General features: G+C 37.5%; 1 protein-coding gene across 1 annotated transcript in view; it reads right to left on the reverse strand.

Annotated features, from left to right (window-relative positions):
* Nucleotides 1-19,706, reverse strand: part of DOCK8 (dedicator of cytokinesis 8) — a 1,731,107-nt gene that overhangs the window by 128,093 nt on the left and 1,583,308 nt on the right. The window contains exon 45 of the mRNA XM_044064485.1: nucleotides 14,122-14,358. Within this exon, the coding sequence (XP_043920420.1) occupies nucleotides 14,122-14,358 (237 nt within the window). The remainder of the gene's footprint in view (nucleotides 1-14,121; nucleotides 14,359-19,706) is intronic.

The raw sequence follows: 19,706 nt of genomic DNA on the forward strand, positions 1-19,706 counted from the left end.
GAGGTCAAGATAGGCTGTGTGAACCACCTTACCCTCATCCACGGCTTTGGTGACTGCCTCAAAGAAGTCGATCAGGTTCAGGAGGCATGATCTGCCTTTCACAAACCCGAACTGGGTGGGATCCAGAGTTTGGAGGTTACCAATGTCTTTGTTTATGAGTTCCATGATGATACATTCCATGGCCTTGCAGACCAGGCTCATCAAGCTAATAGGTCGATAGTTCCTGGGATCAGTGGTGGCGTTGTGTAGTGGGATAACTGTTGCTGTGCACCATTCAGTGGGCACAAAGCCTGATGCGAGGCTATTATTGAACATGGTGCTTATGTGGGGAGCCAGTTTGTTCTGAAATTCATGTAAAACACAGCCTGGGATGTTGTCCGGTCCCATGGATGCTGTGTTTTTGGCTTTAGAGAGTGCAGCTTTTACTTGCATAGTTGTGATTACAGGGACTCTGCATTCTTCCTTTATAGATATGGGACCTTTAGGGAGTAAGAGGGGTGTAAAGTTAGCACTGAACCTATCTTTCAGGATGTTGACAATATCAGTTGGATCTGTAATTTTCATGCCTTTGTGCTGTAACTCAGAGCAGATCTGGGTGTTGCCATCTAGATTCTTGACATAGCTATAGAATGCTTTGTGGTTGTCCTTGGATTTAGTGGCAATTTTGTTTTCGTAGCTAGCTTTGGAGGATCTTATAAGGGATCACAGCTTTTTACTGAGGCTGACCAGGGAGCTCCTCCACTCATGGCATTTTACTCTCTTTTGCAACATTTTCTTCCTTCTGTTGTACAGTTTGTTTATGGCAGGGGACCACCAGATTGGCTTCCATTGTTTGGAGGATAGTGTCTTTGATCTGTTTGGGATAGCATGATCCATGCACTCGTGTAAGTGCTTATAGAGTGCATTTGTGTAAAATTCAGCAGTTGTAACTGTACTGTCCATCTGCATGGGTGTCATGAAGTTCACCACTTCTGTCTTAAGAAGCATGAAGTTGGCTTTGGAGAAATTTTGTACTGTGGTTTCCTTAATGGGGTGGTGCAGCGGTTAGTGTTGTCGCCTCACAGCAAGAGGTTCTGTGGTTCGATTCTCGGCTGGGGTGCCTTCTGTGCGGAGTCTGCATGTCCACCCTGTGGTTGCGTGGGCTTCCTCCGGGTACTCCTGTTTCCTCCCACATCCCAAAGACATGCTGTAGGTGGATTGGACACTCTAAATTGGCCCTAGGTCTGAGTGCGTGCATGTGTGTGCCTTCTGTGGAAGGTTAGGCACAGGGCTGGCAACTTGACACTGTAAAACTCCACTGCCAATCATGAGCAGACAGGTGATCCACTGTGGCGACCCCTATCCGGGAAAAGCCAAAAGAAGAAGAAGAAGACTAGTATCTGATGATTCCGTGTTTCAAGTTGAAGTAATTAAACTCCGTGAATTATTTAGGAACAGAGGTTATCCACAAAATAAGTTGAATGAAGTTAGTAGAGCGGTGTCAGAGTCTAGAAATCTTAGACATGGCCCTTTACTGCAGCTGTCTAATTCTATGATGAGTAAAAATGAAAACATGAGTAACCTTTCACAGGCATTAGTCCTGCAATATAGCAAGGACATTTATTCTCTGAAAAGTTCCATAAATGCCAATTTGAGCACTGTATTTGGTAGCTTTGGATTAATCAATTGGCTAGGACAGCAATCTAGGTTAGTTTTCAAAAACAACAAAAATTTCAAAGCCATTTTTGAATGAAATAAGTGTCACAAAGGGACTTCTAATAAAGGTTTAGGTAGTGCTTTTTTGTACACAAACAGGTGGTGGTACACATATGATACATTTGGGTCAACCTCCCCCCCACACACAGCCATTCCAGTGTCCCATTATTTGGCTATTTCTCCCCATTTGCCATAAACACTGTTCAAAACTCTCAGTGTGCATACTACTTTCTGCTTTATTTCAACAATGATTACAGATATTTGGATTTATTTTAAAACTTTTATTTCAAATTTTCCAGCACAAACACTGACAGGCATTTGCTAAACAAAGCAACACAGTCTCACAATGAAAACAGACTTAGCATTAAAACTTCTGTGACTTTGAAATTCACATTCATTGAAACAGCATTGAAACTTACATTTAAAAAAATACATCTGGCCATAGTGGCAGATTAAGTTTACCTTTGGGTTGTTTCCAAATCATAGACCCCTTGCTCACATTTTTAGGACTATCCAAAATTTATTTGATTCACCTTCCTGGTTGTATTAAATTATAATATATAATAATTAAAATATATCCCTTGTATAATACACCACTTGTTAGAGCACGTTTTAAATTTATATCCAGTAAGCAAAGAAACAAAACATATGAACCAATAATAGGATACACACAAAGCTGCTGAGAGTAGGCTCCAGAATCCACAATGAACTTGAAAAATACCAGGAAATGAATCTATGCAGAACTGCTTTATTACAACACACTAGCGCTTTCACAAAATGCTTCTTCAGGTGTAAAACTGATACAAAAAAACCACACCTTAAATAGCCAGGTTGAATAATCACATGATGCACTCTAATTAACTTTTAAAAGGGAGACCTTAAAATCAGTTTAAAACATACATATACACTACATATACACTATTAATAAAACATACACCCTGCATAAAGAACAGATATATAACAATATATATATAAGCACATTCTAATGAGCATATAAGCATATTTAATAAACAATCTACGATTATTATAAAATAGAAAAATAAAAAATATAAAAAACAAATAAATAAATAAAAGACAGGAATTACCTATGTAGAGCTCTTTTACCAAGAACAGGCTTCAAAGGCACCTGTTCATTTAAACCATGACCATAATTGGCTCTAAGCATGACTATCCACCTAGCCTCAACTTCCTCAGTTCTAGCTCTAATATCACCCACTCTAACACTCTCATATGTCCTAGAGACAACCATAAACATAAACTTATGTTGTACACCCATATTTCGTACATGCTTAGCTAAAGCATTAGTATTACTCCCTTTACCTATATGGTAAGAATGCTCTCTTATTCTATCCTTCAGAGAACGATCTGTCTTGCCAACATAGAAACATCTACAGGCAACACAGTTAGCTAAATAAATCACGTGCATAGTTTCACAATCAGCCTGAACCCTGATGTCATACACTCTGCCTGTGTCAGGACGTGCAAAGAAAGGCTCTTTATTAATGTACTTGCACTGCAAGCATTTACCACATGATCTAGTACCAGGTACTGTCGGGGCATACTTTACTTCCTTAACATTACATAACCTTCTTCTTAAATTCTTCTTATTCTTAAAAGTGAACTGAGGTCTGGGGCCTATAATTTCACTTAATTGCAGATCAGTTAACAGAATATCCCAATGTTGGCTAATAATTTCAGTATACCTCATAAAATCTCTTGAGTAAGGAATACAAACCTTAATATTATTTGCTCTATTGGTATTGCCACCAGCTGACCTTTTTGAAAAATACGGTTTGGCCCTACTCTCTCTCAATTTAGAGACTTGAGTAGCATTATACTCTACCATCCCATAATCATAACCTCTCTCTGTAAGCTCATTAATGGTCTTATGTGTCTGCTCTTCAAATTCGCTATTCTTTGCACTCAATTTAGAAGCCCTATAGAATTAATTCTGGACTACATTTCTAAAGACATAGTCTGGATGCATGCTATCCCTAGATAGCAAACTATTAACGTGACATTCCTTTCTATATAGTCTAGTTGACATCACATTAGAACTGTCCTTTTCCACTATCACATCCAGAGAATTTTTATACTAGCATCTGAATAGTTCAAAATGAACCTCAAAAAGGGGGTGGTACTGTTAATGTACTCAATAAAACTCATTAGTTCTAAAACAGAGCCTCTCCAAAAAATAAAAAGGTCATCTACAAACCTTCTATAAAAAATAATTAAATCTTTAAAAGGCCCTTCTTCTAAAAAATCTGTCTCCCATTTCATCATAACAGCGTTCGCATAACTATTCGAACAGGCACTACACATCGCCACACCATTCTTCTGCCAGTGCCTGTTCGAATAGTTATGCGAACGCTGTTATGATGAAATGGGAGACAGATTTTTTAGAAGAAGGGCCTTTTAAAGATTTAATTATTTTGTAGGACTCCCATTTTGTAAACACACTTTTGTTTCAGAAGTTAGACACACATATCCTACAACATCCTAAAAGAGATACTAAATTACTGTCACCAATGATGTATGTAGCATGCTTAAATTATTAATGCAAAAAATTAGGATCATTTACTATCCTTGAAAGCATTTTTATTGTAGCAGATAAAACAAATGAAAGTTAAGTGAATATAGCTTAATTCAATTGTTTGTGCTGACAATGTTTATGTGTTGTACCTGTTTTATAGTTGTCTGCTTGGTTTGAGTGGTTTTCTTTCTTTTTTCTTTTTTTTTGAGGTTTAATGATCTGAACTGTGGTGTGGTACCATTTCAATTTGCCATTCTTCTGAAGCACAATGCTGCAGACAGGGAGAAGGATGATTTTTTTTTACTTCTGTATAGCTACATGAGTACAAAGTTAAGTAAGGAGGTGGGGAGGTATGGTGGTGGTGGGCCTTGACTCCTTAAAAAAATGTAAAAATATTTTAGCAATGTTTTTATTTTTTATGATAGTGTCATTTGTCATTGATTTATATTAGTGTGATATAGTACTTTCACTTCTTTGGTTTTCAATAGTTTGTCCTCCTGTAACATGTGTTCTATAAATATAACAGAAGAACCATAATTTCAGTGGTCCTGTATTTCTTTGTAGGAAGGGTTAATTTGCTTCTCTAACGTTAATCTAGACTTTTAAAATCCTTGTATTCTTTATCACAATTATACTCATCTAGGTTAAAATGGTGTTATAATAAAGGTGTACGTCTCAAAAAAGAAATTCACTGACACACATTGTTGGCATCAAAGTAACCAAAAGCAAACTAAGACAAAAAACAAAGGCTGAGTGCAAAAAATTCAATCTTAAAGATGAGCGAGAAAGTCTTTTGCAAGGGAGTAGGCCCTTCTGCACTTCAATGTATGGGGATGAGTCCCCACGCCCTCTACTACTTATACATAGAAATTCTGTGATTGCACATTAGTGAGGAAAAGGAAAACTGCCTAAACCTACTGTAAGGCAATCTTGCACTAACTCCAGTTTCATGAGATTATTTTTTTGAATTGTGAATTGAGCAAATTCGTCAGCTATTCATAATTTCATGAAAAGGACATGCTTACACAAGTAATCTAAACCTATAATGAATACCAGACATCTTAGATGTTCTTCAACACAAAAGTTAAAGCACCCTAATCCATCTCCCATTTGGCTATCCTCTTTTTTGTAAATTTTCCTCATTAATGATATAGCTCTGTGTCTCTAGCTCCTTGCTTTCATTTCCTATACCATTAATTCATCATTACGTGCCCCCACTGATGTCACCACTGGATCAACAGCTGCTAAAAATAATAAATGACATAAAGGACACCTGTATCTAATTCTTTAGCCTCTTACCCATTAGTTATGCTAGATATTCTTCTTGTTAAAACCATTTTTTCTAAAGACCATATAAGAAACTATGGTCAAAAGACACAGTATGCATTCATCTCACACAAATAATATATGTTTCCTTCCTTTCTTAAGTGGACTAGCTCCCTAATTAAAGTTATCAGTAATATTTCTGCTATGTGTTATGTCCTTTGGCTTTTCCTGGTTAGGGGAACTCCGGTCCGCTAATGATTGGCAATGGATTTTTACGGTGCCGAGTTGCCAGCCCGATGCCCAGCCTTCAAAGAAGGCACACCCATTCATGCATGCACCTACCTGTATGTCTTTAAGCATCACTCAACCATGGGGAGGACATGCAGACACCACACAGAAGGTGCTCCAGCCAAGAATCGAATGGGAGATCCTCTTGCTGTGAGGCAACAATGCGAACCACTGCACCACTGTGGCCGACAAGTGCTATGTGTTATGTATTACTTCATTAAATGTCTTTGTTAGATTTACTGCTGTATTTAACCTCTAAAATAAATTGATACATTACATTAGGCAAATCCTGCATTCCAAAAAGGTGTTATAATAGCCATTTTACTATGAGGTGGAAATACGGTTGTGGAGCCACCTGACTGTAGTATCACTCACTTATCTCCATTGCCTTATTCCTGATCCTAAAATTACCCTCTTTCTTATCCCCATGTTCCTTATTCCTATTATTACCGCTTCCCTGTCTTCCTTATACCTAATCCTAATACTACTCCATTATATATATCGTCCTTACACTTACTCTTTGTATTACTCCCTTATCCCTGCACATTAACTGTCTCTTCTACCTACTACTCTAATTTATAGCCTGCTGCCATTTGATACCTCTACAAAGTATGCCTCCTACTGAAATGGCTAGAGAAGCTTCTGTAAACAACTCCATAACCCAGAAATCAAGTAGTAATTGATAAGTTTGAATAGCTAGCACTGATCATTAAAAATTAACACTGCAACATGAGTTTCATTTGGTTATGTGCATGTTTTGCTCTGCAGGTTCCAGTAAGTTAGTAAGAGTTATCTTACTTCATTATAGTCCATGAGTGCTTTAGATTTGTTCGTAAATAAGTATTTTATTGCCACATTCCTGAAAGCTGTAATACATAATTTGGAACTATTCTGTCTTCAAGCTTTTTTTAATGGGCTCTGCTCATTTGGATCACCCTGATCATCAAATAAAAAATGAATAAATAAATAATGAATGCCAGTGTGGCATATATTTAGGCTTCTCACTAAACTCTCTTGCAAGTTTTTTATAATGGAGCACTAGCAGTCATTCAAGTTTTCCACTCCTTTTATTAAATAATATCATCTACAGGCAGAGGCAATCATAACAGAGCAGTGTAATTACGTTTGACTGTTACACAGTCCTAACCACATCAAGAATGTAATAATACAGCACTAAGTATTTAGTGAGGGCAGCTATATCACTTTAGAAACTATAGCCAATGTACAAAAGTCATTCTCTCCACCATATTCTCACCCTATATCCACATGTGCAGTTTTGACCTAACTACAATTTCTCTACAAATGCTGTTTGAGTAACTAAAAGAGTAGAAGAGCTGCATTTTTATGTTTATTTAGTAAAACAGCGAAGGCTATGCCATAGTTATTCTTTCCTGATTGTTAAGAAATAAAAACTTTGAAGGAAGGCCAAGCCTGATTGTCAGGAGTGCTCAAAGGCACTGCCATACGTTAGTGCATTTATGCTGCATCTGTTAAATAACAACAAAAAAAAGATTATGCTTTCAAAAGATACTGAGACCAATTGATAGAGTCAAACAGGATATAAAAGAGCTGTAAATTAAATTAAAAAATAGTTATCTTCTCTCTTTCAGGTTTTATTTTGAGTTGTTTAAAAGGTGTAAAAGTTCACAGGCTACAGGACATAAGAAACAGATAATTGTGAGAAATAGCTTGGTCAGTAGGTGGTTATGCCTAATGCTCCTAGGGGATTTGATCTGAAGATCACCGGCATCCATGTGATGTTACCTAGGAACATGTCAAGTTACTACTAACAAGCACCTCCATTCCATATTAGATGCATCATCTTCAGAGTAAGTTCTTTAAATGTAGTGTAAAACTCCTTTGATGACTCATGCAGTCCCGCTATCTTCTTTGCTTTCATCCTTTCTGTAGGTTTCATAGCCTCCACCACAACTACTCGCTTCTTCATATCTACAATTTCTCTTGTGCACAGTCTTTCCTTGATCACCACCCCAACATCTTGTTAAATTCTTTCTTTATATATTTTACTATCCCTAGGACTACTTCACTTCCTGTTATCTCCTTCTTTCCTTTCTCTCTTTCGTTCTTATCATACATTATTTACATTTCTGTGAAAATTTTAATTAATGCTGGTAGCAACCCTTCCACATTTTTTTCTGTCACTTCCAGTTTTGAAAAGTTTCCTCATTTGAGGGGAAATCGGAATTGAAAGATGTGGTAGAAAAGGGTGCAAGCATATTTAGACAATATTACCAAAGCAATCTTCCCATTTTTAAATTTGGCAAGACACCCAGTAATGAACAACAACCAGAGTGCTTTGAACAGATGCACTAGCTCAGACTTCATAATCAAATTCTGAATTCATCTTCCTCCACAGAGAACACCTGCCAGAACTTAGAAATTCTTCAATAGGAAATATCACAGTCTATAAACATTAAGACGTTAATTATGTATTCTCAATGGCAGAGCACAGAGTAAGTGCTCTGGCCCGTCAAGTAACTGCACTTGAAGTACTACAGTGTCACTGTTTGTATATTAATATTTTATATCATGCACCACCCAGCATTTAAGGGATATGGCAAGATGCTATAATACACACACACATACACTTTATATCATGTACCACCCAGCATTTAAGGGATATGGTAAGATGTTATAATATACACATACATATGCACACACACACACACACACACACACACACACACACACACACACACACACACACACACACACACTCCTCTTAAAAACTTAAACACACACACATACATACCACTCACTTGTCCGGTTGTGGTCCACAGTCCAAATATCTTCAGGAATTCAAATTCCACGCTCGTGGACCAGGAAGATGTAAATGATCGGTCGCACATTGCACAGACGCAGAATTCTGCATCTGTGCTACCCAACGCAAAGGGAGTTCTTAAAGAAGAAAGCCTTTAAAAAATAAATTTATTTATTTATTTATTTTTTGTTTAATTAAAGAAACAGGGCAGAAGAGGTGTTGGTATGCCATACTGGCACGTACCAGTCCAAAAAAAGCCCTGGGTTTGGGTATGAAATGATGGGGAGCATGCAAACAGTGCAGGTTCATTTTTGAAGGAAGCAGTTTTTTAGTTCCCAGTTTCCTTTAATTAATTAGTGTAAAGGGCAGTTTTATGTGTAATACTAAGGGGTCGTATATATATCGCTTTTTGTTCATTGTGCCTGGCATTTTACGTTGGAAAGACTATTGGCCCCTTGCAGACAAGAATTTATCAGCACAACTATGCAATCACTAGAACAAATAATTGTAATGCCCTCTACAACATTCTTTACTGTTTAAAGACTTTAAAAAGTTTGGGTTTACCATTTTAGAAAAGGTGGCACACCCCATGGGGGGTGATTGGGAGTTACTAGTTGAACAGATGGAATTTCATTTGGCAAATACTATTAAATACAACTGGGGCACCGGGTATTAATGACTTAATATCTAAGGTTAAGTTTGTCTTAAAATTATTTACAAGATATTCAAGTTTCTATTTATATAGTCTTTGATGGATTTTTATGATGTTTTTATTGTTTTCATGATCTTGGTTCATTACACTGTTGTTTTATGTCATGTAGCTCTTAAAATTTTGTCTTTTAAGTGTGTTGCCTTTCTTACTATTTAAATGGGAAGAAGTCACTGATACTTTGTTTCTGTTCCTTTTATGGTGGAACAAAAGCACTCAAATTACATTGAATAAAAGATTCTGGTGCGGTTTCCAGTGTGGCATTTTTTATCCTATTTTAGTTTACCGAGTACTCCATTCGTGGTATTTGTTTTAACAGATTCATAACCAGTCCATTCCTTGTATTTGTTATGTAATTTCAGCAGTTCATACTGCATATTGTTGATTGGACTCAGTTACGGATTGATTAGTTAATTCTTGGCTGAAGTCCATGGGACTGACAATTCTCTAGACTATGCAGACTTTTTTGAGGTCTAAGATATGTCCAACTAGATTATAGAGGCATTAACTATCTATATTTTGGAGTCCCTCTCGATTTCAGGAGATGGGAGAATTTTCAACTGTTTCTTGATCTTCATATTTTGAGTAATCTTATTCAGAAGGTATTTTATGAACAGATACATTTTTATCTGACAACCTTGTGGCACCATTTCAAGTCAGGTTTCCAGTCAAGACACAGTATTGAGAAAACCCTTGATAAGATGATTAATGTCTACCAAACAGTGAGAGATCAGATTATAATCTCTCATGATCTTAACTTTTGACACTGTGGACAATGCAGTCTTACTGGAATGTTTTCAGGCATTATTGGATGATTCAACACTCCACACATGTGGTTTGCCTCTTACCTGTCAGGTAATTTCCATAGGGTAGAGCCTGTGGATAATTTCTCATAGAGATACATCCATTGGGATTGTCTCACTGGGCTCCATTTTGGCCTGTCTTTTGCTCATGGTGTACACACTACCTTTCATTTTGGTCATTCATAACAGACAGATTTGATACAGCTGCTGTCTAGATGATACTAATCTGTGCCTCTCCTTTCTTTTTTATCATGTATCTGATTTTAGCAAGTTAGAAAAATGTTTGATTCCATCCTCACTGGATGAAAAAGTCAACTCAAGGTTAATCCAACAAAAATTGAAGCTATAATGGTCCACCCTATCATCTGCCCTTTGCAGTTTCCTTGACTACCCACCCTTTATTTTTTGAGATAGTTCAACAGAGATTTTTGCTTATGGTTAAAGATCTGGCCACTGCTCTTGATAATCTTCTGATGCTGACTGACCAGTTTTGAATCATTATCAGGCCATCTTATTTTGCACTTACACTACCATGTCTGGGCAACTGTTGTGTGTTTCAACAAGGGTATTTGGACATTAATATTTTTACTAACAGCATATCTAGAAGTCTATTGCCAGAGTTTTAAATGGATTTTCCAGATTGTGCTGTACTACTCCTGTGTTATAAACTCTGGGCGGATTGCCTGTTTAAGATCTTGTTGTTTACATATTGAGCCCTGAGCAGAATTCTCTCTCTTTAAACAATTTCTGGTGTTCTGTGTGTCTTCCATCACTCACATTGTTGGATTTAGAGTCTGCTAATTGTTGCCAGAACTAGAATTGAAAGGAAGATAGTCGATTGCAATCTCTGCAATCAACTATCTTCCCCGATTACTGTGAATGAGACGAAGGCTTCTTTTAGGCAGCCCCTTTGTTACCATTCTTTTAGGAAGGTTTACCTAAACCCTAAGTTGAATTTGGGCCTAATTCCAAAGAATTCTCACTAACACTCAGAAATGTCTGACAGTGGGTCTTTTGGAGTCTGGCCCCCAGTGTAAGACTGTTTATACATAGGCCTTACACAGAAGTAAGTCACTTACACTGAGAACAACTCTTTTGGAATCTGACCCTTTCTGTACAGGTACTTCAGTATCTTTATTTTTTTTAGTAAATATTTTTCTGCAGTGACATGTTGTTGTGGCTATGTTTTTTATTGCTGTGTTTTCTGGTTGCTGTTTGTTTACATGTACATATTTAATTATTATCTATGTACAGTGCTTTGGTTTGTAAGCATTTTAAATACAAGAGGAATGTAATGAAATGAAATGTCTAGCTGATCCTGAAAATGCATACATATTTTCAGTACTCCTACACTGTAACTAAACTAATGAAATAACTGCACATATATCCTGCTTCCCCTATATTTCTATGAGTTTCAGTTAGATGAAGTTCTAATGGGACAAAAAAAAAAAGAGTTCTTTGTTTGTCTTTCCGGCTTTTCCCGGTTAGGGGTGGTCACAACGGAACTCCGGTCCGCTAATGATTGGCTGTAGATTTTTTTATGGTGCTGAGTTGCCATCCCGACTCCCAACCTTTAGCGAAGGCACGCCCATTCACGCATGTCTTTCGGAGGCCACTCGACCGCGGGGAGGACATGCAGTCTCCACACAGAAGGCACTCCAGCCGTGAATCAAACAGGAGAACCTCTTGCTGTGAGGCAACAACGCTACCGCTGTACCACCGAGGCTCCTTAAATTTACGGACACCATGGTGGCACAATATTCCCATGGAGAAAAGTAGAATGCTTAGGTGCAGTTAATTTATGGTGGCACGTTCATAGGTGCTCAACATCTGCAAATTGCAACTGATGAGATAAAGCCTTTCCCAGTTTAAACTGAGGGAAGGTTAGACTAAAGATATATCCCACAAAGAAAAAAATGGTTTGTTTGCAAATGGTGAGTTACACAAATTTTTCTAGTTTCACTAAATGTTTGGCTGAACACTTTTTTAAGGAGAACACATTAATGTGGGCTATACCAGAAACAAACATACAGGGTTTTTAAAAACTATTAATACAATATCAAAAATTAACAAAATAGTCACAATAATAACTTTCAATAAACTAAAACAATATTTCTGAGGTATGTTTGAGGAAATACCTTCCTGTTTTTGGGTTGCTTAATTGGTAAGCTTTTCTTTTCAGGCAATGATTAAAAGATGTTAAATGTTAAATGATTTAGTGGGAGAACCAGATATCACTTCATTAGTGGTGTAAATTAATATTTCATCTAGTTCACCAAAAATACCAATTTCTACAATTAGGTCACTTTAAGAAAGATTTTTCCCTACCTCCATGTTGCAGCTGTCCTAAAATACTTTTAAGGTACAGTAGAGCAGAAAGGCAAAGCCCTGCCAAGAAAAAGAATACAAATTGGTCGAATGCAGTCTTGAAGATAAGGTTGTTTATCAAGACTACATTCAATTGATATGTCTCCAGTGAAGTGACCTAAAATGAAATGGTGGTCTTGTAAAAACTGGCTTATACACGAGAAGCCATGGTATACATAACAAAAATACAGCATTATAACTTGCTGTCCAATGTAACTAGTATGCCACCAGGGAAATTAGATTAACACATGCACAAAAAAACTTACCAAAGGGCAGAAAGCACTGGAACTAAACAAGCAAATCATGCTGTTTAATATAGTACAAATGTATATTAAAATGTCAATTGCAGCATTTCTTTAAAGTGATTCTGCACTGTGAATCAATATTTTTTATTCTTTTTCAACTGCGTCCTCAAACCAGCAAGACTTGTCAATGATATAAAACTGAAATTCATGTAGCATCTCAGGAAACCGGTATACCTAACAGCAGATACTGGCCATTTGGCCCACCTACTCTGCTCATTTCCCTACCTACTGAATAACATGCACATTTTGCTTTACTAATATAACTCCGCTGGACTTCATAGACTTCATTAGACTTTGTAACTCTTTATCCTATTTATCCTGTTCCTTTTCCACATTCTTTCTTAAAAACAATACATGTTCAACTCTTCTAGTTTAGGTCTTCCAACTGCTGACAGATTGGAGCTAACAAACAAAAACAGAAATGACATGTAAACTATCTCATAAGACACTAATACTGATAAAAATGTACAACAGATCAGTGCAGTCTACTAAAAAATTGCAGGCAATGCTGCAACAACAAATATGCAAAAACTATCTTTTGGCAATTTACAGTCTTACATCAACCACAGGATGCCGTGGTGGTACGGCGATAGCATTGTTACCTCACAGCAAGAGGTTCTCCCGTTCGATTCTCGGCTGGGCTTGGGAGTGCCTTCTGTGTGGAGTCTGCATGTCCTCCCTGCAGCTGGGTAGCGTTCGAAAGACATGCGTGCGTAAATGGGCGTGCCTTCGTTGAAGGTTGAGCGTCGAGCTGGCACCTCGGCGTTTTGTAAAAAAATCTACTGCCAATCATTAGTGGACCAGAGTTCCGCTGTGGTGACCCCTTACTGGGAAAAGCCAAAAGACAAACAACAACATCAACCACAGGACGAGATTGATACACTACATATGAAATCTCTCATCATACTTTTTACTATGGCAAAATTCTACAAAACAAAAAAGTGTTCATTACCACATATAAATTGGGACAAATTTATTATAATCGGGACCACACATTTTAATTTAAAAGAAGTAATGATCGATTCTGTTTAGAGCAAACGTACAATACAAAAGAAAAAAAAGGTGCTGAAATATAAAGTTGTATACGTTTTGTAAATAATGTACATAGTTCCTTTGGTTGTTGTTTATGTATTTTCTTATTATTTTTCAAGTTTTGCTTGTGGTTTATTCTTTTACATTCAAAATTAATTATGAAATGTGTGATTGTACTACATGTACAATCAGAAATGAACAATTTAAAAAACTGCACTGATAAGAGAAACAAATCTGTTTTTTTCTGTGCATTTTCTGTTTGCAATCTTACATATACAATAGAAAATTTGTGCGATTAATCTCATTGCAGTACTGTTTACTACATGGTAGGATATGCTCACCTCTTCCTTCTGAATGACGTTTATCCTAGTTTTTATGTATGGAAATGCATGTATTGTTGTAAGGATGGTTTTCCTTTTGTACTGCTCTCGTAGATCACCCCTGGGTCGTCCATCTAGAGTGAATGGGGTTGTGTACATAAACCGTCGCAGGTTGTAATTCTTTTCAAAGTGTGTAACTCTGTCTTTCTTCTCATATTCATCAAAATATGGCTCAACAAATGTGATCTGTATGTATGCCTGGATGGAATACAAATGGGAAACTATGAGATACAACATACTGTTATATGGAAGGAAAACAATGTATTACAAGGCATACTGTAGTGTCATGCTTTCATTTAACTATACCACTGTTAATGGGAGAGCATCATTTTATTTCATTTTACTTGCTGTAATAACATCATTTTATTTCATTTTACTCACTGTACAGTTGTGCAAAGGATTAGCATGAGGTATAATGAATGGAGTCTTCTCTAACAGGCTCATATTTATTCCAGTCTTTCAGATCTCGTAGAAGAGTTTCACTACATTTACAGTCTGACAAGTAATCTACCTGCTGTACACATTGTTTGGTAGGTGAATTTGGCAATCTGTCTTCTAGCTATTAAATATTTCCCTTTTTTATTCAAATGGCAGCATATGAAATTGTAAAAACAGTATCAGCTAAAATTATTGTCATAGCAGAAAGCTAGAAAGCTATATATTAAAAGATATGAAATGAATATGTGAGTAACAGACACTGGTTGCCCCATGATCTGGCTTGTTGACACAGTTCTTTATGCAAACTGAACCCTTCACATGCCACTTACTTTACTAATTCAAGGTTCTGTAATGTAGCCCTTCAAATACAAAACGATTTTCTTAATCTAAAGGCAGTTGGCATACTGGGAGCTACCTGCACAAATATACAGTTTTTCCAAGCAACACATATTGCTATAATGTGAACTTCCAGAATTTTCCATAGCTAGTACATGTAAAATGACTTGCGATGTAGATATCACACATTTTTTCTGTAAAATTTGTGTAAAATGCAAAATTCTCTCCTTTTCCTGCTTTGTAAGACATGAATCACACAGTGAATATCCACAGAATTTACTCCAGTTATGCACTAACTTGCATTTCCAAGAATTCTGGCAGTACCCCAATTAAAAGTAAACAAGAATACATGAGCATTTACACAAAGCCACATCACATAGATGTAATCTACAGCTCTAGCTCTAGCTCAACAACAGCAGTGGTTTGCATCCGAGCCTAGCCTCCTGCAGGAAAATTTGTCTTGGGTCTAGTGACACTTGCAGTGTGTTTCATGTATGTGAAGTAGCAGTAAGCCAACTTAGCTGAGGACCTAAGCTTATAATGGACCCTTTCCATGACTATTATGACACTGTGTTTTCCCAGCTTCTAGTCAATATGTTCCTCACAGTGCTCTGGCATGCAGCCTGTATCAAAGAGTTACTGATATTTCTGGATCTGTCCCACATCTGTTGAAGTAAGAACTTCCTTCTGTCTCTTCACTTCAGTGTCATAGAATTTTCCCTGCATACACCCCCCCCCCATTGCATATACACTAAGACTGCCTGCATGCATCTATGGCATGATGCACCTAGTAAGTCCTCTATAGGACATAAATGGATAGGCTGTATCACGCTGTAAGGGAATCAAAAACATTTTGTTTGATAAGAACCTCCATCAGAGGTCTACATCCCTCTACAACCCATTTCATGTTCTGTATTACCCAAACCTGCTTTCAAATTAGCCTATTTTACACCAAAATTGATTCAGAATCCTAAATGGGAAACTAACATTTCATGATCATGTGCAGTCATTATTGCAGAAACACCGGACATTGCATAAAATTGCCATTTGCAGTAGGTATTACTGTACAAGGTCATGGCATTACCTAGGAACCTGACCTGGGATTGTCTGTGTTGGAAAGAACATCTCACTCTTGGCTTAGACAGAAGGCTGTTTGAATCATGTGGTCTTATAATGCTGGCACAATGAACTGGCTAATTGGTATTCAAGCCGATTCATGACTGGCAACATGCCTAACTCCATATCCTAGGGGTTTTTTTTGCCATGCCAGATGCATGATGTAGCCTGAAACATTGAAATATAGTTGGAATTATATGATACAGGAAGATGCACAAACATCCCAAGAATTAGAGGCTATGCATAATCTCTGCTGTTAAAGTAAGAGCCAACAAGGTAAAGTGAAACCCATGATTCAATGCTGGCATTGATCCTTTTCAGAAAACTCTAATATTTCCAACAAACAGTATCACCAGGGGAAGGAACAGCTACTACTTAAAACCCAAGGTTATTCCTGAACATTATTATATCTGGAAATGAAATTGGTTGGGGGGTGATTTTCCTTCTACTACCTGCTGATCATCATCCCCTCTACCAATTAAGTGGACCACCCATTCCTCTTTCACCAAGGTGAGAGACAACTGATAAGGGATATCATTTAGGCAGCCACCAGAAGTTTTTGGGAACCATCACCTAACCCCTCAGTGCATTCCCAGAAACATGCTTAGGGCTTACTGTGCATGGGCATCTGAATGGGCTGCTACTCACTTCCACAAGTGATGACTGTCCCAGCACCCTAGAAGATGCACTACCTTGTGGTTGATGGTGGTCTCCACTGGGGACTCTGCCATGGGATTGTGCAACCTTAGTACATGTCACACATCATGCCCTCAAAAACTGGCAAGCTGGCAACTTAATGCTGATCACCGACAGTAGTTGAAACGGCAGTAATAATGAACTAATGCTGGGGTATTCCTTCTTTATGTCCCAAACTGGGACCACACAACTGTCGGACTACACTTGGTAGCTCTTTTTTTAGAATTAAGCTCTGCATCTTCCTGTCACTTTAATGTTAATGATGAAATGGTAGCAGGACTAACAAAAAAGCATGGAGAACAGACATATACAAAAGGCTGAAATAATCGTTCTTAACACTGCAGGAAACCAGTGGCAAATCCATACTGTCTAAGAACATTGTAAATGCAGACCTCCATCAACCTTCCCATATTCCTTGGCCATATCCAGAAGAAAAAAATACTGCCAGGCTTGAGCTATCATTTGCCACTGTAATGGCCATGCTGTGGAAGTACGTTTTAACTCCAAACAGTTTACTGCAGTCTGCAATTTGATTTCTCTATCTTAGGTGGTTGTACAGGTTTTGAACATAAAATGTACTCAGAATCAAGGGGTACATAGATGGTTCTCCTTACAGTTTATTGCTTCCTCAAAGTTTTCTGTCTATAGAGAAGTTAAAACAGCTTTATAAGTTAAATGTATTTATTCAATGCAGTTTTATGTGAGTTGATGGGCAAGGCTGCTGTCTTTTGGCTGATAATGAGAGAAATGGATTGTGTAATGGAATCAGAATATGAAGGTGAATCTGACTGCTACAAAGTCAAAATGGGACCAGCATGATAGGCTTATTGCAGTCACCAGTAGTTTGGATTGATTTATTTGATGTTTACAAGAAGTGACTAATGTGCTTGAGAAGTTGGAGTATCTTTATAATCAGCTGGAAGCCCAAAGACATCAGGATAAAGCATGAAAAATGGTGAAGCAGTTGGTGAAGATGTGGCATCTATTACTGAAGTGGAAAATAAGACATGAAAGCAGAATTTAATGTTGCAATAAGTTTTAGAAGGTGCAGAAAAATTATTTTCTTGGAATATGTGGAAAACAGGAAGGAAGAGTGGACTAGAGCAGCAGGGGTGATGTACTTGTAAATATCAGAGACAACTTAAACATGGAAAATTAAAGTAAATCGTGACGGATTTTATTTGGGGGGAGTCATCTGTAAAGGGGAGGCTTGTGTCTGTGTAACATGGTTACTCTGTGGTCAAAATAAAACATTATGGTGGATGTGCATCAGGGTCCGGCTTTGATCCCACTGCTATGCATACTGGCGATGGACTACTTTAGCAAAGAAGTCAGAAGGGACAGATCAACAGCACTGCTGTATATGCATGATGTGGCGTTACAAGCAGACTCTGAACAGCAAATTCAGCAAATGATAGCAGACTGGAATACAAAACTGAAGACAAAGACAAGACAGCTGTCCTAGCAATAAATGGGAAAAGGAGCTGAAAACTGGGATAGAAGGGAAATGGAGAAATGTGTTAACAGCTTGAAGCATCTGGGAGGGGTGGTTTAGGAGAAGGGAAGTCTGAATAAGGAGGTCAAAGCTAGAATCAGATATGCTGCAGCCAACTGGCAAATGTCAGAGGCAGTGTGCAACAGAAGAATGCCAAAGAACGTGAAACATAAGATGCACAAAACAATGGTACAGAAAAGGTAAAGAAACCTGGGTAGTGAAGGCAATACAGTCAAGGAAACTTGAGGTAATGGAAATCACATGCTTGAGAATGATAGTACATGTGACAGATGAAGAAAGGAGGAAATCCGAGCAGAAGCAGCTATAGAGGGGTCTACTTCTAAACTTTGAACTTTCAAAACGTCAACTTTCTTATGGTCAAGACCATAAGATCAACGTTTAAAAACTTCAAACTGTTTAAATGGAGATCATCGTACAGCCTGGAATGGTATATTTACCATTTTCCTTGCTGTACTGCGATCTTGGAGTTGGTATATGTAATTAGCAGGGGTTGTGGGTGTGCAGGGGGCTTGGCCATTTGCAAAAAAAAAAAACAAGATTTTTTTTTATTTTTATTTAAATTTCGAAGTTTCAAAACTTTTTATCTTATGGTCTCAACCATAAGAAAGTTGACATTTTGAAAGTACAAAATTTAGAAGTAGACCCAGTAAGAGATAGTAAGTAGAACAGATTATGGTAGTTCAGATGTGCAGAAAAGCATAAGACAATTTGGTGAAGAAGATTAGGAAGAAAGTAAGTGGAGATGAGGATGCTCTGCTAAGAGACAGATGGATTGTGCAAGACTACACCTGTGACAGCCAGGCATGACTGTCAAAGAAAGTAGCAGAGTGGCACTGAATCGAGAGGTGATGACAGTTGATGTGACACATTGACCCCATGTAAAAAAAATAGGAAAAATGTGGTTGATGATGATGATGAAGAGGATCATGAAGCATCATTTGTGATTTTTAGATCCAATGCAGGAGTATAAGCACAGGAGACTGAAATTTCGACTGTTGTTTCTATCTACATTGAATGTTTTTTGGGACAGTACAGTATCGATGGCTTACTGTCTGGATGAAGCAATTGGGAAGATAAAGAACTAACTGTAGGTGTAATTCAAATGGAGGACGACAAAAAAGGGGTACTAAGACTAAGAAGAAGTAGATACTATGAGAGAAAAAAGAGGCTGATTGTAAGGGGAATATGGATTCAACTAAGAAGACATATCTGGGTATGTGTGCTAATAAAGGAGTAAGACAGCAAGACAGGGTGGAAAACTATTTTATTTTCTATTTTTATTTTGCTACTGTGTACCATATTTTCCTGACTGGGTTAGTCTGAAAAAAACTTTTTGGCAAAGGACCGGGGAGAAAAGCTCCCACATATTAATAACATTTTAAACAGAAGTTAGTAATTGCATGAAAAGGCAGTAAGTAATCTAAATTAACTATTTCACATACAT

This window comes from Protopterus annectens, chromosome 2.part2, assembly GCF_019279795.1.
Source record: "Protopterus annectens isolate FY-2018-M chromosome 2.part2, PAN1.0, whole genome shotgun sequence".
NCBI lineage: Eukaryota > Metazoa > Chordata > Ceratodontiformes > Protopteridae > Protopterus > Protopterus annectens.